The 25,362-nt window shown below is 42.0% G+C and overlaps 2 protein-coding genes across 2 annotated transcripts in view; both read left to right on the forward strand.

Annotated features, from left to right (window-relative positions):
• The first annotated feature begins 1,465 nt into the window (after nucleotides 1–1,465).
• Nucleotides 1,466–17,262, forward strand: mtmr14 (myotubularin related protein 14). The gene is made up of 19 exons (XM_028999186.1): nucleotides 1,466–2,161; nucleotides 2,562–2,710; nucleotides 3,504–3,612; nucleotides 7,201–7,276; nucleotides 7,358–7,418; nucleotides 7,598–7,720; nucleotides 8,075–8,148; nucleotides 8,361–8,431; nucleotides 10,063–10,137; nucleotides 10,480–10,546; nucleotides 10,666–10,751; nucleotides 11,116–11,192; nucleotides 11,975–12,011; nucleotides 12,699–12,769; nucleotides 13,162–13,220; nucleotides 13,567–13,699; nucleotides 13,974–14,147; nucleotides 14,870–15,028; nucleotides 16,282–17,262. Exons 1-19 carry the CDS (start codon nucleotides 2,048–2,050, stop codon nucleotides 16,457–16,459), a joined length of 1,893 nt encoding a protein of 630 aa, XP_028855019.1. The 5' UTR covers nucleotides 1,466–2,047; the 3' UTR covers nucleotides 16,460–17,262.
• Nucleotides 17,263–21,719: 4,457 nt separating this feature from the next.
• LOC114800330 (copine-9-like) overlaps nucleotides 21,720–25,362 on the forward strand; it is an 88,988-nt gene continuing 85,345 nt past the window's right edge. Inside the window, exons 1-2 of the mRNA XM_028997528.1 lie at nucleotides 21,720–21,811; nucleotides 21,896–22,070. Of these exons, the coding sequence (XP_028853361.1) occupies nucleotides 21,994–22,070 (77 nt within the window). The 5' untranslated portion in view covers nucleotides 21,720–21,811; nucleotides 21,896–21,993. The remainder of the gene's footprint in view (nucleotides 21,812–21,895; nucleotides 22,071–25,362) is intronic.

A 25,362-nucleotide genomic window follows, 5' to 3' on the forward strand; every position in this document is an offset into this window, starting at 1 on the left:
CCCATAGCATTGAGCCAACAATGGGGTCAAGTATCAAGGGGCCAGTTTGCACTTTGTGGCTTTTACATTGGCGTCCCGTCAGTATTTCCCTCAGATCTAATGCTCTGATGCTGACCCTGCAGAATGTATGAGGAAGATTATCAGGAACCTTTTACAAGTTATTTTGTATATTTTCATGAAATTACATATAGTATATGATTCAGTGCTGGGCCTGTAGTGTTTTCCTTGCTGATTGATAGTACCTTAGCATTTACATATTTAAACAGAGTACATTTGTACACAATTTATCATCCTCTGAAGAGGCAACGTTTTCTCTTTGCCAGGCTAAGGCCGGAATACCTCCGCCTGATTTACTGTGCCTGATAAAATAAACAGTTTTTATTACTGTACAGCCCACGGGTTTCTGCATTCCCTCTTTACTGGGATGTACGAGTGCTCACGTAAATCTGCAAACTGTGGTTGTCCCAGAGTCTGTCTATCCTGTAGGTCTACATCACCATAGCCCAGAAAATACAACACAATTAATTATTCCTCCTCCGATTTTGGTTTCTGACCAAAAGTGATCACTGGTGTGTGTGTGTGTGTGACAAAAATGTCCTGTGGTGGCCTAATGGTTAAGGAAGCGGCCCCGTAATCAGAAGGTTCGAATCCCGATCTGCCAAGGTGCCACCTAGGTGCCACTGAGCAAAGCACCGCCACCACACACTGCTCCCTGGGCGCCTGGTTGATGGTTAAATGCAGAGGACACATTTCGTTGTGTCACTGTGTGCTGTGCTGCAGTGTTTCACAATCACTTTCATAAATGTGCTAATTCTGGTAATTTGTAGTAATTAATTAATGGACTTACTTGTGCTAGTTATATGTTTTGGCCTTGATAAATTAAATATTGATATAACACCAATTTCTTTCCTTTACAGAAAATGTATAGAAGTCTACTTAGCTCGTGGCACAATTTAACAAACGCTAACAGGGTCCATATGAAAGATCCTGTATTGTTTCTGTAATCATCGCTTTTAGCCCTGGAGACGGTGGCTTCTGCCTTTCTTCGTTCCCTGCCTGTGTCGTATGAAATTTATTTGTCGCTCTGCCCGCCCCGGTGTGCGTGGTCATGTGACCGCATGGCCACCTCTGATTGGTGAAGCGATGTCACGTGATTATTTTGCTACATCTGACCGGTGAAACGTCCGAACGGTTTAAGAAAAAGTAACGAGTCGAGTGTTGCCAAACGTAGCGAAGAGTCCAAGTTTCTTAGAAGTACTTTTTTTTCAAAATGCCACTCAAGTAAATGTAACTCGTTACTGCCCAACAATGGTGACGATTTGACCCCAGAAGAAAAAGAGGAGACCGGCGTCCCTTCACTCACTCCGCCGTGTCAGTGTTTCATTTTTGCGGTTTATTGGCCGTTTCCACTCCGCTCCTGTTGGGGGCAGCATGCTCGCCGCTCGACGACGGCCGGCCACGTGACCGCGCCAGCTTCCTGTTTACCACTCGCCGCGCATCGGCGGACTCTCGTCCTCGTCGCCCGAGGAAGGAGTTCGCGACTCGGGACGCTCCCCTTCCCCCGGTTCGCACCCCTTCGTCCTGTTCGCGATGGTCCGCGTGTGTCGGTGCGACTCCGGGGAGACGCCGTGTCCGGAATGACGTTCTGGCCGCGGCAGCTGTGAGCAGGCCGGAAGTCCTCGGGGTTTTCGTTAAACGCGACGCCGGAATTTTGGGGACATGCTTGGGAGCAGCGCTGGCGCTCCTCGGCCGCCTTGTTTGACTGGTTCGTGGACTACCTGTTGATCTGGGCCACCGCCGGAATCTAACCGGTTACCGCAACCCGTCAGCAGAACTAGCCGGTCGGGGCGAGGCGAGGTGGGTGCGGCGGCAGGAGCGGGGGTCACACTACGCCGCTGCCCTGAATTCGGGACGCATCCCCGGCTCCGGCCCCATCAAGCGGGCGGTGAGGAAGAAACTCGCCAAGAGGGGATGGACTGGCGGCTCGGCCCGGCCCCACGGAGCTGCGGTGTTTGAAGGCGGGAGGGTCCGGATTGATCCCGGCGCGATGATGGCGGCCTCGCCCCCGTCTGAGATCGGCGGCCGACGCAGCGAGGAGATCGCGGAGTTGATCGACCTGTTCTCGAAGACGCAGTACCGAGCAAAGGAAGTCGGTCCGAGGGTGAGAAACTTTTCACGTGGACTCTCTGTATGATTGGATCTCAGTACTTTTAATATTTCAGTACACATTAATATCGGTGTTAGTATCAGCGTACTAGGCCTGTCTGCATGGGTTCGTCAGATATCTGTGCTGTGGACGAGCTGAAATGTCCATGTGGACAGTGCTAAAAGACCTTTAACCAATTCGATCAAACCCACTTTCAAAACACCAACACCATAGCAAGTTTATAAAGCGTTTACAGAAGGTAATCACGATTGGTTCCTAGATTAACACAAGCCTAGGAACCCATTCTCTATACTTTTAAAAGTTTTGTCCTGCCATGCTGCGAGGCAGGTTGATTTGTGCCTGACTGTTCGGGGGCGTGGTCGGTAGTGTAACGGATCTGCGTTTTCTTTAACAGGTGGAAATGATAGAGAAGCGGTGCCTGGAGCTGTTTGGCCGGGATTACAGGTACAGCATCATCCACAACGCCAGCGGCGAAATATGCGGCCACTACCCGCGCCAGATAGTCTTTCTGGAGTACGAATGCACGGAACCCAGTAAAGACAGGTAAGTAGGTCACTTCGTATCAGCGCTCGGTGTGTACAGACGTCTGCATGTTAATTTGTAACCAGCTGCTTCAGCCGCCATAGCAGGCTAACCTCTGAACACGCCGTGTGGCCGGGTCAACGGTGTTTTGATAACGTGAAATCTAGGTTGCGCGTGCGCGCCGCCGTCCTCGCTGCGCGACGCAGCCACAGATTGTCTTGCGCTTTTAATGGACCGCTCGGGAGCAAACACGCATTCGCTTCTGAAAGCGAAGTTGGCCCACACCGAAATCCGGCTTGTGACAGACTCGTCGTGTGTCACCCTAGACCACGTTTCAGTTCCGCATTCAAAAAGGAAAAAAAAACCTTCTGCTTTAGTGTCTTTGACACACACACACACACACACACACTTACGCCAAACATGATTATTTTTTTAAATTGCCCCCAGCATATTCTAAAGTTAGATGTAAGATGATACATTATTCATGGCTCAACCAATGTTTTAACAAGCTACGTCTACACGCAATGGCCACCAAAACACAGAGCGCTGCTTAAAAGCTTTTATTCCTCTCCGTCAATGCCCAGGCGTTCATGAACACGCTTCTGGTGGTGTAGATTAGGTTGAGCCTTTTCATTTGTTTGTTTCTGTGTTTAAAATGGTTTATATGAAATGTTTTTTTTTTTTTAGCTCAATATATTTAATTTGTACCATTAGTACTTATTATTTGAAGTGTTCAAATGTAAGACAGACCTGGTGTTTTATTAATGAAGATGCCCCCCACCCACTTTTAAATAGAAGATGCTTTTTCTTGCAGGTTTGAGAGTACTGTGCAAATCAGTAAGCTGGGGGATCTGGTGAACCGCAGTAAGATGGCACGGTGTAGAGGGAGATTTGTTTGCCCGGTCATTCTCTACAATGGAAAAGTAAGACGTACTCACGGTCTTGCGCAACACATTCAGTGGTTATGCAAAGTATTCAGATCCCCATAAATTTTCCACTCTTTGTTATAGTCTAGCCATTTGCTAAAATCATTTAAGTTAATTTCCCCCTGTTAATGTACACACAACACCCCATATTGACAATTGTTGACATTCTTGCAGATTTATTAACAAAGAAAAATTTAAATATCACATGGTCCTAAGTATTCAGACCTTTTTTGCCGTGACACTCAGGTGCTGTCCATTTCTTCTGATCATACTTGAGATGGTTCTACACCTTCATATTCTTCACCTGTCTATATAAGACCTTACAGCTCACAATGCACGTAAGAGCAAATGAGAATCATGAGGTCAAAGGAACTGTCTGAAGAGCTCAGAGACAGAATTGTGGCAAAACACAGATCTGGCCAAGGTTACAAAAAAATTTCTGTGGCACTTAAGGTTCCTAAAAGCACAGTGGCTTCCATAATCCATAAATGGAAAATGTTTGGGACAACCAGAACCCTTCCTAGAGATGGCCATCCAGCCAAACTGAGGAATTGAGGGAGAATAGCGCCTTGGTGAGCGAGGTAAAGAAGAACCCAAAGATCACTTTGGCTGAGCTCCAGAGATGCAGTCGGGAGATGGGAGAACATTGTAGAATGTCAACCATCACAGCAACCCTCTACCAGTCAGGGCTTTATGACAGAGTGGCCCGATGGAAGCCTCTCCTCAGTGCAAGGCACATGAAAGCCTGCATGGAGTTTGCTAAAAAAAAAAACAAAAAAAAAAAAAAACACCTGAAGGACTCCAAGATGATGGGAAATAAGATTCTCTGGTTTGATGAGACCAATAACTTTTTGGCCTTAATTGTAAGTGGTATGTATGGAGAGAACCAGGCACTGCTCATCATGGTGTGGGGTGTTTTGCAGGGACAGGGCGACTGGTTGTAATTGAGGGAAAGGTGAATGCTGCCAAGTACATTGATATCCCAGAAAAAAACCTTCTCCAGGGTCCTCAGGACCTCAGACTGGGCCGAAAGTTTACCTTCCAACAAAACAATGACCCTCAAACAGCTAAAATAATGTGGCTTCACAACAACTCCATGACTGTTCTTGAATTAGTCAAGTCAAAGTCAACTTTGTCAATATACAAGTAAACAGAGAGATGAGGCTGTAAAGCTTTGGGGATTCAAATGTGCAACATTTTCACAATATTAGTATTCGCAATATCTGTATCGCAAGGAGTTGCGATAAATGAAATTTATGCTGCGCCTGAAATCTCATACTATATGCTATATATTGTGATGAGCCGTCACCGCGAGGTCATGACAGGAGAAATCGGCTCCATCATGAGAGTTTCAGAATAACGCTTTTTAATTGAACTGAAGCCAGTAGGTGGTGCCAACAGCCTTCTCCTACAGCCCTACACCTCGACTTCACGGTGTAAAGTTTCTCCCCTCGCACACTCTACATTAAATCCCGAACCCCGACAGAACACATTTACCCGTAACATGGTTAACTATTTGCAGTCCCCGGGAGCGCCCGTCCTGTCGGCGCGTATCTCACCCGCAAGGCATGCTGGTCCCAACTCATTGGCCGGGCTCCGCCGCCACACAATATATTGTATGCGAAAAACAGTATGCGACGTGAGTAGTATGTACCAGGATGAGTAGGGATGCACCGATACCACATTTTCTAAAGTACTCGTACTCATTAAAAGTCCGCCGATACCGGGGACCGATACCACGGTCTGAGAAATGTCTGTGTTTGAGCGGCGTGTAAGGGTTTAATCAGAGTGCCCGCTGCAGCAATCTCTTGCAAGACGAGAGAAAATATCCAGAGACAATCCATGTGCTTTGAAAACAACACCAGCCACTCTCGGAGGTAGAAAACGTGGGATTCCTGCGTCTCCTCCATGTAGTATGCAAATTTGACCAATCAGATAGGCCCTTACTATCTTTATACCCACCTCCCAAGTAGGTGATATAATGCTATTGGCTAGACCGGGCCATGGAATGTTAATATTAATTTTTATTTATGTGGATGTTGGCAATATGTTCCACGACATACGGGGCAGTGGTGGCCTAGCGGTTAAGGAAGCGGCCCCGTAATCAGAAGGTTGCCGGTTCGAATCCCGATCCACCAAGGTGCCACTGAGCAAAGCACCGTCCCCACACACTGCTCCCCGGGCGCTTGTCATGGCTGCCCACTGCTCACTCAGGTGATGGGTTAAATGCAGAGGACAAATTTCACTGTGTGCACTGTGTGCTGTGCTGCTGTGTATCACATGTGACAATCACTTCACTTCACTACCAATTTATTTAAGGCCTGTACACTTTGTTTAATAGTATTTTCTTATTTCATTTTTGTTTAATAATATTTTTATATATATAAGGCAAGGAAATATTTAGTTTAAAAGATGCTCTTGTTTTAAGACACTCTTGAGTGTATGGTTGCATGTAAATAAAAATTAATCTTTGAAAGCAGTTCATATTGTGTTGGCAGGTCTATGGTAACAGCAAACAAAATAACAGAGGGTTTTAAGTCATTCTTAATGTTTTGAAGTCTAAATATTTGCAACTTCCTTGATATATTGTTTCTTTTTAGCCTGAATTAGATTTTATTAGATCAGATGAATCTATATTACGATATTCAACAACAATATCGCATATTTTCCCAATATCGTGCAGCCCTAGTGCAAATGGAATAACACACAACACAAAAATATGACTAATATAGTGCAGGTTGAGACGAACTAGATAAACCAGGCAGACAAGTAGCAGCAGTATGACAATATATCTGTTTATGTATATATTTAATATATAGTGTATATGATATTATATGATAATAATGGTGGTAGTAATGATATGATGATAATAAGACAGCAGCACAGTGTGAGGTTGTGAGAGATTAAAGGCCACGCTGCAATACTGATTAAACCCATTTGAGCATGTCTTGAGAGCTGTCCACCAATGATTTCCATCCAACCTGGCAGAACTGCAGAGGATCTGCAAGGTGGAATGGCAGAGGATCCCAAATCCAGGTGTGAAAAACTTGTTGCTTCTTTCCGGAAAAAGGCTGTATTAGAGCAAAAGGAATCTTCTACCAAATACTGAGCAAAGGGTCTGAATACTTAATACCACATGATATTTCAGTTTTTCTTTGGCAATAAATCTGCAAAAATGTCAACAATTCTGTGTTTTTCATGTCAATATGGAGCTATGTGTACATTAATGAGGAAAAAACGAACTTTTATCAAATGGCTGCAAAATAACAGACTGGAAAATGCACTTGAGTCTGAATACTTTCTGTACATACTATATAAAACATAAATAACAGAAATAGTCATAAATAGTGGGGTGGTAGTAGCCTAGTGGGTAACACACTCGTCTGTGAACCAGAGGACTCAGGTTCAAATCCCACTTACTACCATTGTGTCCCTGAGCAAGACACTTAACCCTAAGTTGCTCCAGGGGGGGACTGTCCCTGTAACTACTGACTGTAAGTCGCTCTGGATAAGGGCGTCTGATAAATACTGTAAATGAAGCGCTGTGGTCTATGGACTAACTGGTTATGTTCTCTCGTACTACAGCACATCTGTCGATCCTCCACCCTGGCTGGATGGGGCGAGTTATATGGACGCACTGGATACAACTACATCTTCTCAGGTTGGTGCAGTGATTTTGTTTTGTGCAATTAGGGCTCCGATGCCACTCTTGAAGACATACTTCTACTCTTGTCTACCTTAGGAGGGTCTGATGATGCTTGGGCAGAGACAGAGGAAGTGCCTGAAGATGAGTATGTTGTTCGGTAAGTTATTAATTGATTCACTTTTTATATGCATGTAAATTTCCTTGGAAACAAATTATTATCTGCATGTAGTTTAAATCCTTTTGTTCTCTATTTTTGACATCATGTGACATCCTCTGTGGTTTTCCTTTTTGCATTCCTCCTCCGTTCTGTCTTCCCTACCGCTCTCTTACCTTCAGGAATGGGGACTCCCAGTTATTCGACAAAGTGCGTGGTTATGACATTAAGCTCCTGCGCTACCTCTCGGTGCGGTACATCTGCGACCTGATGGTGGAGAATAAGAAGGTCAAGTTTGGCCTGAAGTGAGTGTCTTGTGCTGCTCCCTGCTTTTAATGCCCTTCCGGGTCATCGCCTCTGCTGCCCGCCCTGCTCTCTCGTGTGAAAGCTGAAGCTGTTGGATACAGGCACATTTTCGCCTCTGTGTGTTCTCTTTGCCAGGCATTAACATTTATAGCACACACACACACACACACACACACACACACACACACACACACATGTACGAGGCTTGAAATTCAAAATTTCAAGTGAAATTTTGAACGTGGTGAAAGTTGGTCTAAAGGATTTGTTTTCTAAATATGGCTTGATCCTCTTAATTTTTGGAGAATAAAATGTATTAATATCATATTTTCTTGTTTTCCTATTTGTGTGTCCAGTGTTACCTCTTCTGAGAAGGTAGATAAAGCGCAGCGTTACGCAGACTTCACCCTGCTCTCTGTGCCTTATCCAGGTAGCGCAGTCTACTCTCTTCCCACCCCCATCTCCCTGATTTCATTTTGATGAATCCCCTGGTAGTAGTGTGAAATTGGGCTTTGGGGTATGGAATTAGGAGTTTAATGTAGCCCAGTGAATTTATGATATGAAGTGTAATTTTCTGTTATTAGGTTGGAGAGAGTGTGTGTGTGTAATCATGTTCCTTGCTAAATCTCACTTTGTATTTAGGGTGTGAGTTCTTCAAGGACTATAAAGATCGAGACTACACGGCTGAGGGTTTAGTATTCAACTGGAACCAGGTACTGTACCGCTTGGCCCTGTTCTTATTTATGCCTTGCATGCAGCCTGCGTTCTCACTCAGAAATAAATACGTATAAATCTGTAGTTCACGTATATACACACAAACACTACCAGTCAAAAGTGTGGATGCGCCTACTCTGTGTAGGTTATGGAGACGGTGCCTTTTGAAGAATCCAATGCAAGAAACATATTTAGTATTTTTGTATAAGGAGAAAGTGAAGTATGTTTTATGAATCGGTATGTTTTTTTCAGAGTCTCCTCTTTTTACCTTTTTATGGCTGCTTTGTGTAACAATGTGTAACAAAAATGACCTCACCTGGTGTGACTTATTTAAAGCATACAGTATTTTATTGTAAATCAATTATTTATTATACCTTTAGTCTAACTCCATTCCCATTACTACAAATTTCATTTTAGATCTTGATTACATAAAAGTATAGCCTGTTTTTGAGTAAAAATAAAGTTGTTTTTTTTTTAACTTAACACTGTTATTATAACACTATTATTTTAACTTAGTTCTTACCATATTTGACTTATCATAGAATGGTAAATGTCATAGTTTAGTGAGGATGATGTTTTTTGATCATTTGATTATCAAAAGCAGCTAAAATCACAGCTGTTGTCCTTTGAGGTCAAAAAATGACCCCGTCTGGTTATTTAAAGACCACCTCTACCAGCTCAGATTTGGCATTTTAATCCAGGATCCCCCCCCCCCCCCCCCCCCCCCCACACACACACACACACACACACACACACACACACTACCAATAGGAAAACTCCAAAATTTTAGCTCCCAACTCCCCCAAAAATGTTTAACTAACCTTGGACCAGTTTTGAGTTTTCTGGGAAACCATTTGAGATTGCTGTATCTGAAAAGGTATTTAAGATGAGTTTAAATCTGCCACAAGTATTTGTATAATATGGACTTTTACACATAAGATTTTGTTTAATCATAGAATGGGCTTGAATTTGCTCAAATTCTACTCTATAGGCACCCTTCTAAATTCTAAAACTAAAACATCTTTGTGATGAACAGTCTGGAAGATTTAAAAATGGAAAAGACACATTTACTGCTATTTTTGGCACTTTGTAGAAAGAATTGGCATCCACAAACATAAAATTGACAATTTTAGTAAGATCTGATGTCTGTTTTCAACATTTACAAAATGTTTTGTCGTATCCATTGCTGGACATGACTTTCAAGAACAGACATGTTATAGAAAATAGGATTGTTTGACCCCAGAGACCTTATTAAACAAAATAAAATACCTATAATTCTTAAAAAAAAAAAAAAAAACGTAGTAGAGTGAAGCAGAGAGTGTGCATAAGCGCCTGGTAATTTTTTTTTTTTTTTTTTTTTTACACGATCTCTCATATGATATTTTATAGTCCTGTGTCCAAACTTTTGACTGTGTATACACATGTTAGTATCTGTGCTCAGAAGGGTGTTAGGGTGCTAGTCGAACAACAATGGAAAAATATTAACTTTTTGTTTTTCTGCTGTTTGATCTTCATTGACGTAACACATTTTTTTAATATCTTGTAGATATGGTTAATTTGAATTAATAAGTTGTTTTTATGTATTCTTGGTACTTGTTTTTTATTTGTGCTGTAAAACCTTATGTTGCAGGACTTTGTTGATGCTCCTCTGACAATCCCTGCCTGCTTCACCAGAAACCTGAATATAGACTGGACAGCCTATCGGGTACTTCTACTGCACACATAGAGACCATGTCATATGTACACAGTGATAAACAGTAAAATATACAAGGTCTCCATAGGGGGCCTGTAGAAAATGCTGTGTCACAGTGACCTCTGCAGGTTTAATGTAGAACTGAAACACTTTTTTTTTTTTTTTTTTTTTTTTTTCTCCCCTTCCCATATGATAATTTTTTTATTAAGATGTTGTAGATTATAGAGGTCATTGAGCTTTCAGATGAAAGAAGGCATCTGGTTGATGTTGACAGTATGCTATGTGGCGGGGAGGTTTAGGCATTGTGATCTCTGAATCATTTGTTCCCTCTTCCCGTTCCACGTTTCACTTCAGTCGTGGGATCTGGTGGAACAGACGCAGAACTACCTGAGGCTCCTGATTCACATCATCAACAGTGATGGTGGGTTGATGATCCTAAACAGTACACTTTTGTGTATAAATCTTCATGATCCACTCTGGTTCTGTGCACTGTTATCTCTGGGCACAGCAGTGGCCTGATCTTTCTGATATATGTTGCAGATGAGAGCGGTTTGCTGGTGCACTGTATATCCGGCTGGGACAGGACTCCTCTCTTTGTGTCCCTCCTCCGTCTCTCGCTTTGGGCTGTAAGTCGTTGTCATCCGTCTCACTTCCCCATTGACAGCTCCCACGTCTCCTACATCTCAGACTTTTCTTCCTTTGCACAGAAACATTATACATTATTGAAGAGGACATCTAAAACGACACATGCAGTTTTCTGACTATGAATGGCATGTAAAGCCATTTGCATTTTTGTATATTTAACAGCCGGCCCTGAATAGCAGATTTATTATCACTGTTAAGCAGCATGAAATGCGTGCAGAGGGACAGAGGGACAGCTAGCGAAGAGACGTTCTGTTCTGTCCATCCGCCGGCGTAAATGATGGATGAGTCATTATGTTTTAATGTGCGTGTTTTTCACGTCTGCCTGGCTTCCGCATGCTGTTTAAGGATGGTGCCGTACACGCCGGCCTGGAGCCCTGCGAAATCCTCTACCTGACCATCGCTTACGACTGGTTTCTCTTTGGGTAAGAAACTGCATCTGAAAGAGAATATCCTTTTCACCCCCTCCCTACTTCAATGTGATCTGTCTGTCAGCAGAGGCAAAGGATGATGGATTTTTGTGTTAAATTAATCAGAATGACGGGGAGAACATTTATAAAACATTGTAGCAGCAGAAGAAGGAAGGATTGAGAGTGCATGTTAACGGGGAGGAAATGAGGGAGAGAAGAGGTGAAGAACTTGCTGGGAGTAGGATGGTGGGAGCAGAGATTAGGCTTCCCTTATAATTACAGCTGTATGTCCTTCTAACTTGAACTTTTCAGTAAAAGTAAAGAGCCCACCAGGGAACCCGGATAATCATTTCATCACAATCTCGACTAGGGGTGGGGCAAAGATTGGGGGGGGGGGGGTTCACACTGACCTCAATCAACCCGTCATTATATAAAAGCTCCTGGGTGTAACGGACCTTGAAGATGCGTGGCTTTCATAATGCTACTGTGTTGTTGAACACATTTGATTAAGAGTCTACTCATCACAATTGATTAATGGACGGGGGCATAATTTCCTTCACCTTGTGTGGAATGATATCCAGTTAATTTAAAAGCCAATTTGATTAGCATCAAGACTTGCTCCAGAGAGGTTGGTCCTCCTGGAGCAAAGGACACCTAAGTGTCATTCTCAGGGACACATTAAGGACACATCTGTCTCATGAAGAGAAATGTGTTTACAAGTACATGAATGAAAGTTCATTGCCCAATAGGCCACGGCCACTGTTTGCTAACATATGCCACTTTCGTCCTGTCTCCAGTCACATGCTGCCTGATCGTCTCTCTAAAGGGGAGGAGGTGAGTGATAGACTGTATTTTATTCGTGTACTTTTAAGTAAAGGAGGTACTGGTGTGTCTGTTGTCATCCCAATTGCCCACTGTGTCTTATTAAAAATAGTATTTATAAAAAGTTTTTTTAGAAACAAAAAACATCATGAACGTAATACATGTAATATAATATACATTTATTAGTTTATTTTTAAAACCATGTTCAATGAGAAGGAAAACGAGTGTATGTTTCTGTTAGACTAAATATAGATTTTTTTATTAGCATATCCCCTCCTGAGAAGTGGTGGGAGTGGACTGTTATTGAAATATCCCCTCCTGAGAAATAACCTAATATCTTAATAATAATAGATATTGGTTTGGCATAAATATGTTTGATCTGTCTGGTTTAGTTGTATATATGAAAAATAGCGCATCACAAATGCTGGCACTGTTCCGCAACGTAAAGTTACCACACATCCCTCACCTTGGGCTGTATTGTAGAAGTTACCATCTTTAAAATGTTCTCTTTCTATATAATTTTAAACTGTTATTAATTAGACAAGCTTTGGGAAAAACTGGAACGGAACGAAAAAAAAAATGTTCATTTTTGAGCAATTTGGAAATTAAAAAGATTTAGTTTTTAATACCTGTTTTAAAAACATAAATACACACACTCAAACATATACACACTTCTAACTATCTGAAATGCTTCTGCAGATTTTCTTTTTTTGCTTCAATTTTCTGAAGCACATCGTCTCTGAGAAGTTCTCGGCTATTAGGAAACAGAGGTTAGTACAACGGCATTTCTTTCATCAACATGTTTGAAGCTAAACATTATATTTAGCAGCATGTCTTTGTGATTTAATTAATAATATTCTCTTTTAACTCCATCCTCTCTTTTTCGTGCAGATGAATGTGATGAATTCTCTTACAAAAAACTGTTAGCTATTCTGTTTCCACTTCTAATCATAAGGCAGCATGACCACACTGTGTTCACCCACTCAGTACCATGACTCTCACTGCTGGGTGCCAGGTCTTGCTGTGTCCATCAGGGATTTTCTTTATTTTAGAAGGTTAATGGTGAACAGCCACTGCCCTCTATGTGGCCTTTTCTTCTCACCATGTCTCTCTCATCTCTGGGGCTTCCCTCAGTTTCTGACAGTCATATTTGCTTTTGCAGAAGGAAAAACTCTCATTTCAAAGATGCTGATTTCACAGTGGATGACCTCTGTCAGTTGAGTACGTCTGGCCTTCCCATTTAGCCTTTTATCTTTACCTGATTTCCTGGTCTGTGAAAAGAACGCTGCTCAAGATTCGGTGTCTAATCCTCTGGATTATGTTTGCCATTTTCACACACCATCCAGCCTATTAAATAACCCTTGTGAAGTGGTGGGAGCGGACTGTTATTGAAAGGCTTAAAATTGAACTGACCCATATTTATGTGTAATTATACGCATGGAGCCCACATTAATATTTACCCAAAAGAGCAGGAAATATTGAAGCAGCCTAACCAAGCTGAAAATTCGTAGTATGTGAAATATTTGCCTTTTTGTGTTTGGCGCTTATTTCTCTCTCCTTGATCCAGAAACGAGGGACAGGGGAAGTGTGACCAGTCTTAGCAGCGATTTCTCTCTGATCACCGAGGAGACCGCAGCAGCCTCCAGTCTGACCAGTGAGGCTGTAGACCTTTTCTCCACAGCCCCCCAGCCTATTAGTGGGTAAGGGAGTCCGGCAATTATTTAAGACTAAAGCTGCTGATGATTAGAAGATGTTCAGTGATGTGTAACATTTGAATTATTCCATATTAACCTGAATGTAAGGTGCCCCCCTTTTCAAGACAAATTCTGTATAAAATACTGTATTTAAAAAAAAAAAAAAATGTTTACACCATGATTGTGCAACACTTCAGTCTTAAATTATTATTTTTTTCATTATTATTATTTTTTTGTGTATAGTTATTTTTGTGCTCTTATATCACTTTTTCACGAACAGTAGGAAAGTCACGACATCATCACCTCAGACAGTGTTCTGGAATCGCCCAGTCCAACTAGACGATCGGCTACCTCATCCACTCATGGAGGGCAAATCCTCCAGTTCATCCTCCAGCCAATCAGAACAGGGCTTTCCTCGCACAGGAAGTAGCCCATTGGCAGTGCCAGGAAGAAGGTTAGTCAAACTTTGGGTTGGAGGTCATATATTACCATTTTCGGTTGGTTTCAACTTCACTGTCAAATGATGAAATGACACTGGGACTCTTGCATGCCTTAGGTCGTTTGATGATTGTGTTCTAAAATGAAAAATGAACAGCCCTAGATTTGTAAGAATAGGAATTTACGTGACCATATTGTGTGTGTCTGTGTGTAGGTGTGTAGTTATCTCAACATCTGTTGTTTTTTTGGGGTGTGTATGTGTTTATGGCTGCAGTTTGTGAATTACTTGGAATTTTATAGCGTTCTTCAATGCCTGGACCACACGTCATAGTTGCATTCACGAGATTTTTGAGAGGAGCCGCAAAATCACACACACCAGCCATGGAAAGAGTATTAGAATGAGAATATTTTTATTTCCTCAAAATGGCTTCTAGCCCTCTTGCTGACCTTACTGCCAAGCGTCCTCAGCCAGCATAACCCTTCCGGTGACCTTTCCCTGAACTCTTACCCTGCATTATGTTCTGTGTGGTGCACCTTTCTGTCCTATGTTGTGCATGTTTCTCCTTCGCCTTTCTCCCTCATCTCTCTGCTCTCTTATTGGTTTCTTGCTGCCTGTTGCCACGCCTACTCTCTCTGTTTATTCTCTCTTCCCCTTTCTCTATTTTCGTCATCTCCCTTGATATGTGTGTTCTGCTCCCCGCCCCCCGCTCCTTTTCTTTTCTCTCGGTCTCTCTGCAGGTCAGCAGCTGAGTACGCTCGCTCAGGTTCCTCTCTCTCCACTGAGTATGGCAGCTGGCAGATTGTCTCGGGCTGTGGAAGTATCCACGACCACACTGGGCTTCAGGGCGAGTCGCCCATTCCCTTCAGCTTCCAAGATGAAGGACCCAGTGGCCGGATGTGAGTTTAAAGCCTCCCAACCTCCAGATCCCGCCCCTTTAACATCTAACCCCTCCCAATCGTCCCATGGCCTCAGTATACAGCAGTGAGAGGGCTGCGTTCTAGCATGCACTTTACAGACTGATCATGGTTTTGGTGTGTGTGTTTTGTGTGTCTCTCTCTGTGTCTCTGGTGTTGACTGAAGGGCTCATGAACATCCTCTGTGTTTTTGTTTTTTTTTTTGTGTGTGTGTCTTGACGTCTTTGCATGATCTTTATAATCCATCTACTGGATCATGTTAAACCAGAAATTACTGTTGCATCTGTTACGGTGTCTGCAACTAATGTGTTATACAGTACCAGGCAAACGTTTGGACCCAGAAAGCACTTTTATTGTTTAAAAAAGGTGGGGAGGCGCAAAACATCGTCTCACAAAAACAACAAAGAAAGATCTGTTGAATTGTTTTGTCTTGAGGCTAGATATTAAATATTTCTCTGCATTTATTACCCCACTGCCAAAATGAGGGAAATGTCCCATAAGACATCTGTCCCTACAGTAACACCATGTTTGGGTGTTATGGTCGTACATTATTGCGATAAATGGACATTGTAACCATCCAGTTGCTTCTGTGTCATTGTCCTGTGTGTGTGTGTTTTGGGTCATTGTCCTGACAACTCCGGATCAGGACGGCATGATCTGCATGACCATGCAGTTAATAAATCATTCATTGCTGCGTGAATCCATTCAAGGAAACAGCATGTCTTGCAGGCATCTTTAAGTGAAGTATAGATGTTATAACTGGTGATTGAGATAACTTCCAGATCATGGATCAAACAAGTCAGGTGTGTTCAGATATTTTATTAGTATGGTATTTATTATGAAATGTGTTTCGAAGATATGATTGATTTTTTTTGGAAAGCCTCAGGGTCTGTGGAAGATGCGCTCACGGGGAAAAATAAATAAATATTCTCTTCGTTCCTCTATCTTGTAATGTGGGTAAAAGGTTTTTCCACTCCATATGTTCTTGATCTCTTCCTGCCCAATCAAGCAGCTAAACTGAGTGTGTCTTGACAGGTAGTTGTGTGTGCTGTCATTTTTTTTTTGCAAATAGCATCCTTCCATCTTTATGGAAGTGGGGGTTCAAATAATAAACACTTAATCCCTACATCCTTTTTAGCCATAATTTTTCATAACTCTTGAACACGCTTTGTTCTTTTTTGTTTTTTCCTGTCTGTTTTCATCTTATAAACCTTTTTCACGTTTTCTCTTGATAGTTCCCATGTGTCTGAGCGCCAGTCTCGGCTGGAAGCGGTGAGGGAGGTGTTCTTAGCGGCCTACAGTTCCACCGTGGGCCTGAAGTCCTCGGCCCCCAGCCCGTCTGGTGCCATCTCAGGGCTCTTGGAGCATCTTGCCCGAGGAGTGGGGCTCCGTAGCAACAACGCAATCATCTGACCCAAGCCCTTCTCCGCCCTTTTTTCTGTTCTCCCTACCCAGTACCTCCTCCAAAACTCCTGCATCCACACCTTGTCCACATGCGAATGCTCTCTCTCTTTTTTTTTTTTCTTCTTTCTCCCCCTTTCCTCTGTCCCAGATTATTTTCCCACCCACTGTCCATTTTCCATCAGGCCCCGCCGCAATTCTCTGCTGAGAACGCTGTGGGATTAAGCGGAGGGTGGGGTTGGTATGATAAGTGCCAAATATTTATAATGTTGTTTTACCCCTCCCCCTTTTTATTATTATTTTACAATAATTTTATTTAATTTATGCCCTTCCAGCTATGTTTTTAAATAACTGAGACCGGAGGGATTTATTCGTAGGGTGGTCAAGGGCAGAATATTTAGCATTTACCCCTCCCGGGCAAATGAAGAATAAAAAAAAAGAAAGTTGAGCTCATAGCTTGAACTCCTGCCACAATGTGTACTTACATCCGGCCAGTTATTTAATTTTTAGGCTCTTGTCCAGATTCTGTGTTCAGTGACGAGTGGCACGAGACAGCGGAATGGCTCTACGCTGTTTGAAGGTTCATTTGTATGACCGAAACGTGGAAGAGTCGAATTTGAAACCGAACTGGCCACAAGTTGATTTCTTCTGATCTGCTGTCGAGAGCTCGTCTCACCCCTGAGTCACAATGGCCTGGAGCTTTGTTTATTCCTTCCCCGTGAGCACTTGACTTCAAGCTTGTATGTCAGCTGTGAAGATTAAATTTAGAAACGTTTATAATGGATGCTAATAAACTCTTCATATATTTGCATAAAGAGCAGCCATGTTTTCTTTTGTCACTTTATGTCTGTCAGATTTTTTTTTTTTTTTAAATACAATATTAAACAAGGGACAAAATATATTTTTGTATGGTGCTACTTGCACAATAGTAATTTTTCTTCAGTAATACACATTATTCAGGTTAATCACCTATACATTAAAACCACCCTAATTTTCTTCATTGTAATATCATGGCCGTGACACTATTCCAAAAAAAAAAAAAGAACTTCCTGTTCAAAGCTTAATTGGAGCAGTTATAGGTTTTTAAATTAGTTCCCCATTTTCTTTTTAGAACATGAATTTATTTGTGACACCAAATGTTTTCACCATTCAGTAACGTATTTACCTCAGGATGGTTTCTTGTGCCTTTCCGTTAGCATCTTTTTTCCCCCTCTGCTGCGCTCGGCTGCTGGCTTTCTTTGTCAAGTTGCTGATTGCACAGCGCTGAGCACAGCTAAATAATCAGCATTATGATGATTGGTCTGAAGTGTACAAAACCCAGCTGGATTTGAGCTGCTTCTGTTGCTGCTTCCCGTCATCTGATCAGCCTTATTATTTATCAGTAAAGGCAGCCAAAGCTTTGTCTCAGGCTAAAATGTTACGGTTTTAATTGCAAATTTATTATTCATGCACTAGCTCATTTCCTTTTGTCAAATCTCTGGTTTGTGACGAGACTGGCACAACTTGTTCTTTCACTCACTCACTAAGGATTTGTTTAATTGAATTTTTTCTTCCCGTGTGACTCATGTAGCCTTTGCACGCATTTCCTTTTTTAAGAGTCAATGTAACCGTAAGGGGCTGCTGTTCACTTTTTTTTTTATTTTTGTTCTTACTGAAATGCTGGATTGCACTCATTGTCCTTGTGGGTCGGTTGCAGTGTGAACTCTGCAGGAAACTGTCGCAGCTTTAATGTGCAATTAAATCTGCATTCACTTCCGTCTTCCCTCTGTCTTCGTGCAGATTTCTCCTGCAGAAACGGGGCATTAATCGCAGGTCTTACCGACGTTTAGGTTTACTGTACATTTGACAAAGGCCAACTGTATGACCGTTTTCTGTCTGAAAGACCCATTTGTCAGTCACATGCTTGTCATTCAGAAGAGGAAATTGCAGGGATGGTGCAGAAAGGTGGTACAATGTGCAGTCGTTCGTTTTACCTTAGTGTGCGACTGCATACAAAATGAGCAGAACCAGACCAACTGCACATAAAGATGAAGCACGCTAGTGCTTTTACATCTTTTCTGTTTCCTCAATTTCCCAATTCTGGAACTTGCTGCTCTCAGTGTTATTCTGTAAAATGTCCTGAAACAGAATTATGCAAAAATACCTTGATCCTTCTTGGTGAACTTGGAGGGGGAGAGGGTACTGTACAGGACCTTTTAATTCATGGTTGATATATAATTTTTGTACGACAATGGAGCTTGAGACACACATGCGGAATGTTCACTGCTTTTGACCCACTTCTTAAGACGTTTTTTTTTTTTTTTTTAACAGTTTTTATGTCAAATGTCTAGTTTTCCAGGCATATGCTTGTTTTCTATATTCAAAATAAAAAAAAACATGCTGTCTCTTTCACTTTCTTTGTGAATTAAATTAAAACCAAGCACACCCAGTTTAGCCAGAACCTTATCACCTACCTAGTATCGAATTATAACTGTTAAGGCATGGATTCCATTAGACCTCAGAAGTTATACTATGGTGTCTAAAGTGAAGTTTCACTTGTGACACACAGCAGCACAGCACACGGTGCACACAGTGAAATTTGTCCTCTGCATTTAACCCATCAGCCTGCGTGAGCAGTGGGCAGCCATGATCGTAAGGGGTCTTTGCTCAGTGGCACCTTGGCGGATCGGGATTCAAACCGGCAACCTTCTTAAGCGCTAGGCCACCTCTGCTCCAGAAGGGCACTAAATCCTTTGATCCTTCGATTGTGATATGGTGCCTGGATTTGGTGTTTTTTTTTTTTTTTTTTTTTCCAAGCACATTCCCCAGAACCTGAAAGGGTCAGAAACAATGTTCGAGGCCATACATATCAAAGTAGCATCCATGTCCATCAGCTACCCACATCCAGGTTCCTTCCCTGGAACATATTCGATAGTCCCTAACACTGATGCTCGGAATATCCCGCAAGAGCTGCAGCTTCAGACATACTATGACTCTGCTGTCAAACCATTGCAATCATTTTTCTGCTTCCAACTGGAAATACCAGTGCATAATGCCATGGCAGATCAATGCACACAGATATTACCTTAAAAGGAATGGATGCCACACATTAGCCTAACGGCTTAAAGAATTAAAAAATTATACAGAAGATGGAGTGCTATTCCATATCATCACTTGTGTTCACATTCAACAAGGTAGAAACGATACTAATGATCAGTGGCCAAACAATGCCACAAAATGAGAATGTCAGAATGCCCCAGGTGCAGTAAAAGAGGGTCTGAGAAATATATTTGGTCTGTTCAGGAGGTAGCGTTTTGCAAGTGTTAACCTGCAAAGATTTATGAAGCATTCACTTTTAAAGATTTTAGGATTTTTAATTACATTTTTTGAGTCTTGCCTGGGATTTTGCCTGGAAAAAAACCTTGAAAATCATCAAAGACTTTAATCTCAAACCTTGTCATGGGAAAATCTGATTTGGGGAAAAGTGATTTTAATTAATTAATTTTTAAATAGAATTTTTTTAAAGCTTTTTTTGTCAACTCTGTCAGGCGCACACACAAAAAAGGATATTATAATAACATAAATTGTTAAGAAAACATTTTAAGATTATTTAATTTGATGTACAATGAAAAATAAATACCATTATAATGTCAGCATAATGTTGATTATTTTCTGGTGTTAATATAATTTCTGTTCAAAATAAACAACATATAATGTATATGTATAATGCTTTATATAATCAGAATCAGAATAAGAAAACTGCTAAGGAAATTGCTTAAGGACAACAATCATGTGTACCACTGAAACCTATAAATCTTTGTGAATATATATGTAATAAATATAAAAGATAGAAATTAATCTGGCAGTGATGATGTCTATATGATGGAGTTGACTAGCAGCAATTCTGGAGAATTGTCGACTAAACTTTAAATATCTACTTATTTAACTACTAAATAATACTCTAATTCAGTGTTTTTGGTTGAAATCTAAAATGAGAACTATTTTAAAAAAATACACAAAAATCCAACATTTGATACAAACTATATGTTCAATAAAATCATTATGACTGTGTGTGTGTATGTATGTATGTATGTGTATATATATATATATATATATACACACACACACACACACACACACACACACACACACATTTATCATCAAAAGCACATAAACATTTTTGGAGCCATTAATTAAAAACTTATGAATTCTTATGTGCATTAATGGTACACAATGTAATCTCAATTTAGAAGTTAAGATAATAGCAAAATAACTCTTATTTCTTAAATACATTAATACTTAAAACTACATTTTCACCAAAAATATTACTGTTAATTAATTGATGAGTAATATTTTATATATATTTTTGTAGAATGTGTTTTGCCCCAGTTCTGAAGAATGGGTGATATAAGTATGCAAAGTATGCATATTTTCGTAAAATCTCAGAATTTAATTTCAAATGATTTCTAGCTTCTAATTAGGTATTTTTCTATTGAAACTTTCTCATGGAAAACCATGCTATTTCTAAATGTTCCGTTGTTCTCGTGTGATTCAAATTATGATTTGTGGCACTCTGCCATATTACATTAAGGAATGTTTTTTTTATTATTTAAATGTGTAATGACACATTTTTATTTTTTTTTTTGGAAGAAGAAAACACATTCTAGTAAAGCCAGTAAACAGACTGGTAGACCAGCAAGGTGATCCGGAGGGCCAGCTCTGTTCTAGGAGGCCCTCTGGACCCAGTGGAGGTGGTGAGTGACAGGAGAAGGGTGGACAACATCTCCCACCCCATGCAGGAGACCCTGACAGCACTGATCAGCTCCTTCAGTGGCAGGCTGCAGCGCCCACGATGTGGGACGGAGAGATCCCTGCCAACCGCTGTCAGGCTCGGCAGCAGCTGACCACACAAACACACACATCTCCACTTCTCTTATAAGTGTATATTTACCCACTCTGTGTATATGTAACATCTCACAAAAGTATCTATTATGTATATACCGACATACTCACATTCATTTTTTTTTCTTTTCTAGGACTATTTATGTGCTTATTTGTACAGTGAATTTTTATATTATACAGTCGACATCTTGTCTTTTTGCTGCTCCTATTTTTTACTGTGACAATGTAAATGTCCCACTTGTGGGACTAATAAAGGATCAAATTACATTATCTTATCTCATCTTATCTTATGACCAGGTTGCCATCCCAAAAAAACCCCTCTTGAACCAGCCATAGCAGGGAGCGAAGTTTTATTCTATTTATGTGAGTCTGGCGCCACCTGCCGGCCGTCACCAGACACCGCGGCTGGAGGACAGGGGCGCCGGCGCGGGGGATCCGCGCTGCCCGAACCCGTGGAACGTCAGGCGCGCCGCCGCCGCGCAGGTAGTCGCGTCTCCGCTCGCCTCCTTTCCGACGCACTTTTTTTTTTTTTTTTTAAATGTTTTCTTTTCTTTCTCTCAAATAAAGCGCGAACCTGTTCGACGTGAATTAATTACGGCAACTTGAGAGGAAGAAGAGGGACCCGAGAAAGAGAAAACTGGCAGAAATTGCTCCGGAGCCCAAGGATGGCGTCCATCGGGGAATTCGACCCTCTGCACTCCACCGTACCGGCAACTAAGATCGAAGTTAGTGTCTCGTGCAGGTGAGCGGGTCGTTTCTCTTCATTTCTCGTCACTTTTCCGCGGCTGTTTCGGACGTGGAGCGCGAAACTTAGCCCGAACGTCGCCGTGGCGTGCGGCCGCGGGGACGGAGAGAGTCCTGTCTGGAGGCTGGATTGACGTTCGGCGTGGGTGTCGGGCGGCGAGGGGGGTTCGAGTCCTCACACGGACCGTCCGCGTTTACCTGGTACCCGGCTTTCAACCAACCGCAGGCGTGGCATTTACATGCCAACCTGGAAATGGCGTGTACTGGGTATACTGTCTAAAACCAGCGTGCCAGTGTACTTTACCATACTCATCAGCTCTAACATGCCATGTTCATTTACTGGACCAGGTATCTTTATCGTGCCACTTTACTTTAACGTCCCCATCAGCTTTAACATGCCAGTGTTATATTGACCCTAACCTGTAAATGTAGTGTACTGGGTATACTGTCTATAACCAGCGTGCCAGTGTACTTTACCATACTCATCAGCTCTTACATGCCATGTTCATTTACCACACCCACTGCCTTTATCGTGCCACTTTACTTTAACGTCCCCATCAGCTTTTACATGCCAGTGTTATATTGACCCTAACCTGTAAATGGCGTGTACTGGGTATACTGTCTATAACCAGCGTGCCAGTTTACTTTACCATACTCATCAGCTCTTACATGCCATGTTCATTTACTGGACCAGGTATCTTTATCGTGCCACTTTACTTTAACGTCCCCATCAGCTTTAACATGCCAGTGTTATATTGACCCTAACCTGTAAATGTAGTGTACTGGGTATACTGTCTATAACCAGCGTGCCAGTGTACTTTACCATACTCATCAGCTCTAACATGCCATGTTCATTTACTGCACCCAGTAATTTACCGTGCCAGTTTACTTTACCATACCCACCAGCTCTTACATGCCAGTTTACCTGACCATACTAACATGCCATGTTCATTTACCGCACCCAGTACCTTTATCATGCCAGTTTACTTTAACGTCCCCATCAGCTTTTACATGCCAGTTTACTTTACCATTACATTTACATTACATTTACAGCCTTTATCAGACGCCCTTATCCAGAGCGACTTACAATTAGTAGTTACAGGGACAGTCCCCCCCTGGAGCAACATAGGGTTAAGTGTCTTGTTCAGGGACACAATGGTAGTAAGTGGGATTTGAACCTGGGTCTTCTGGTTCATAGGCGAGTGTGTTACCCAATAGGCTACTACCATCCCATACCATACTCATCAGCTCTAACATGCCAGTTTACTTGACCATACTAACATGCCATATTCATTTACTGCACCGAGTAGCTTTATCGTGCCAGTTTACTTGACCATGCTCATCAGCTCTAACATGCCATGTTCATTTACCGCACCCAGTAGCCAGTTTAATTTAACGTCCCCATCAGCTTTTACATGCCAGTTTACTTGACCATGCCTACCAGGTCTAAAAAGAACTAATAACCAAGTTCCAACTGAACGTGCCCTCCAGCTTTAACATGGCAGGTTTAAATCCCACATTTTACAATGCCGTCGCACGTGTGCCGGTATTTTCCCGGTCACGCCCAGCGTCAGCTGCTGCTGCGCGAGATGAGCTCTGTAATGTGGTGGACGAAATGCGAGACGGCAGCAAACGCACAGGGTTCACACGTCCAGATGGAACGTAAGAGTAGAGTTCATTAAACGTGGAGAAAGTACTTTATATACCGCTGTGAATTCATTTTTAAAAATGCCTGCCATCTTCATGTTCCGTATGGGGTCGGCGCGGTTGTGAATTTGAATCCCGGCTTGGACGTTGTGTGTGTGCAGTTTCTCCCCATGCTGGCGCAGGTTTCTTCTGGGTTTTCCGGTTTCCCCCCAACATCCAAAGGCATACACACCAGATGAACGGTCGACTCTGAATTGTCCGTAGGTGTGTGTGTGTGTGTGTGCACCCTGCAGTGGGAGTCCCCACCCTGCTCCCAGTGTCCTGGGAGTAAATGATTCCTGAACAAAATTTGGCACAACTGGAAATTTAGAAAAATGCGCTGAAAATGTAAAAAAATGTGCATCATACTTCGTGCTATATATTCTTCTGGCTGTTTCCCACGGCCAGGCGTAGACGTACCTTAATAGGCTGTGAATGGCTGCGTGTCCAGCGTAGCCCGGCCTGCGCTGGGCGTTACCGGTCCTCGGAGGGACATATACAGACACCACTGACAGATTGGGGTCGGGAGAATTCCCCCCAGAAAGCGGAAAGCTGGCATGGCGGAGGAGCATCAGGTGTTTCCGGGGTGTGTGAGAACTGAACTCAAGCACCATTTAAAGCCACATTTGAAAGACACTTTTGAACATGTCTGGACCGTTGGAGCGTAAAAAGTCTAATTCGGAAGCATTCTTTTTAACCATTGATTGCCCATTGATCACCGATGAGCTGCAGGACAAGGGATGGTGGAAAGAGGTGTGAATACCAGCTCATGTCCTGACCCATATTCTGAAGGAAGTGTATATTTTTGAATTGGTTAATGCCTGTTTTGTAGCTTGTCATTTTTTGGGGGTGGGAGGTATCACCATCACGCTGTGTAAGCTTGTTCAAAGGGGGGCTTTGAAGGAGGACTTGAGAGGTGTTTACTGGTCTTTAATGGGTTCCCTAACCCTAATAAGTTGAGGTGACCATTAGGAAGGGTAGTGAGCTGATGACCCATTTTTCTGAACATTTGGATGAGCAATTTGATTCGCAATGAGTCCACATGATATAAAACCTTGCCAAACTGGCTCAGTGGGTGAGGGGTGGAAGATAAAATGTTTATGTACACTGCATTCAGACCACTTTACCTTTTCATCGCAGCCTTATTCACTTATACATCTCAAAAAAGAGAATTATGGTGTCTTCATAATTTCAGAACCTTTAGGCCCAACCAAAAATTCACTGTATGAATGAAACTTAAAATAAATCTAATAATTTTGGACTAGGGCTGAACGATTTATCCAATTTTAACCAAAACGGCGATTTTAATAAATGTGATTTGAAAATTGCAACAACTTCAACAGACTCTGCTCCATTGGTTAATGTCAGGGTTGTTGTGGGAAAATGCATTTGCAAACATGCTGGCTGTATAGTTGTTCTTGGTGGCCTGTCAAATTTTTTGTTGGTCTTTGCGTGAATCTGTCAGTTTAGTTTTTATCAAGAATAATCCATGACTATTTTAGTCTAGTTTTAGTCAACAAAAACAGATGAAATTTTAGTCTAGTTTTAATCAATGAAAATAGTATTTTTGTCTCTTATTTAATAATGCAATTCTGTTTAACCCA

This window comes from Denticeps clupeoides, chromosome 12 (genome assembly GCF_900700375.1).
Source record: "Denticeps clupeoides chromosome 12, fDenClu1.1, whole genome shotgun sequence".
Taxonomy (NCBI): domain Eukaryota; kingdom Metazoa; phylum Chordata; class Actinopteri; order Clupeiformes; family Denticipitidae; genus Denticeps; species Denticeps clupeoides.

Excerpts from the sequence above, each read along its gene's own strand:
- mtmr14 (XM_028999186.1), top strand. The coding sequence starts at position 2,048 with ATGATGGCGGCCTCGCCCCCGTCTGAGATCGGCGGCCGACGCAGCGAG. Across the intron at positions 7,419-7,597 it reads GAAGATGAGTATGTTGTTCG|GAATGGGGACTCCCAGTTAT; the intron begins GTAAGTTATTAA and ends TCTTACCTTCAG. Across the intron at positions 12,770-13,161 it reads TCGGCTATTAGGAAACAGAG|AAGGAAAAACTCTCATTTCA; the intron begins GTTAGTACAACG and ends TTGCTTTTGCAG.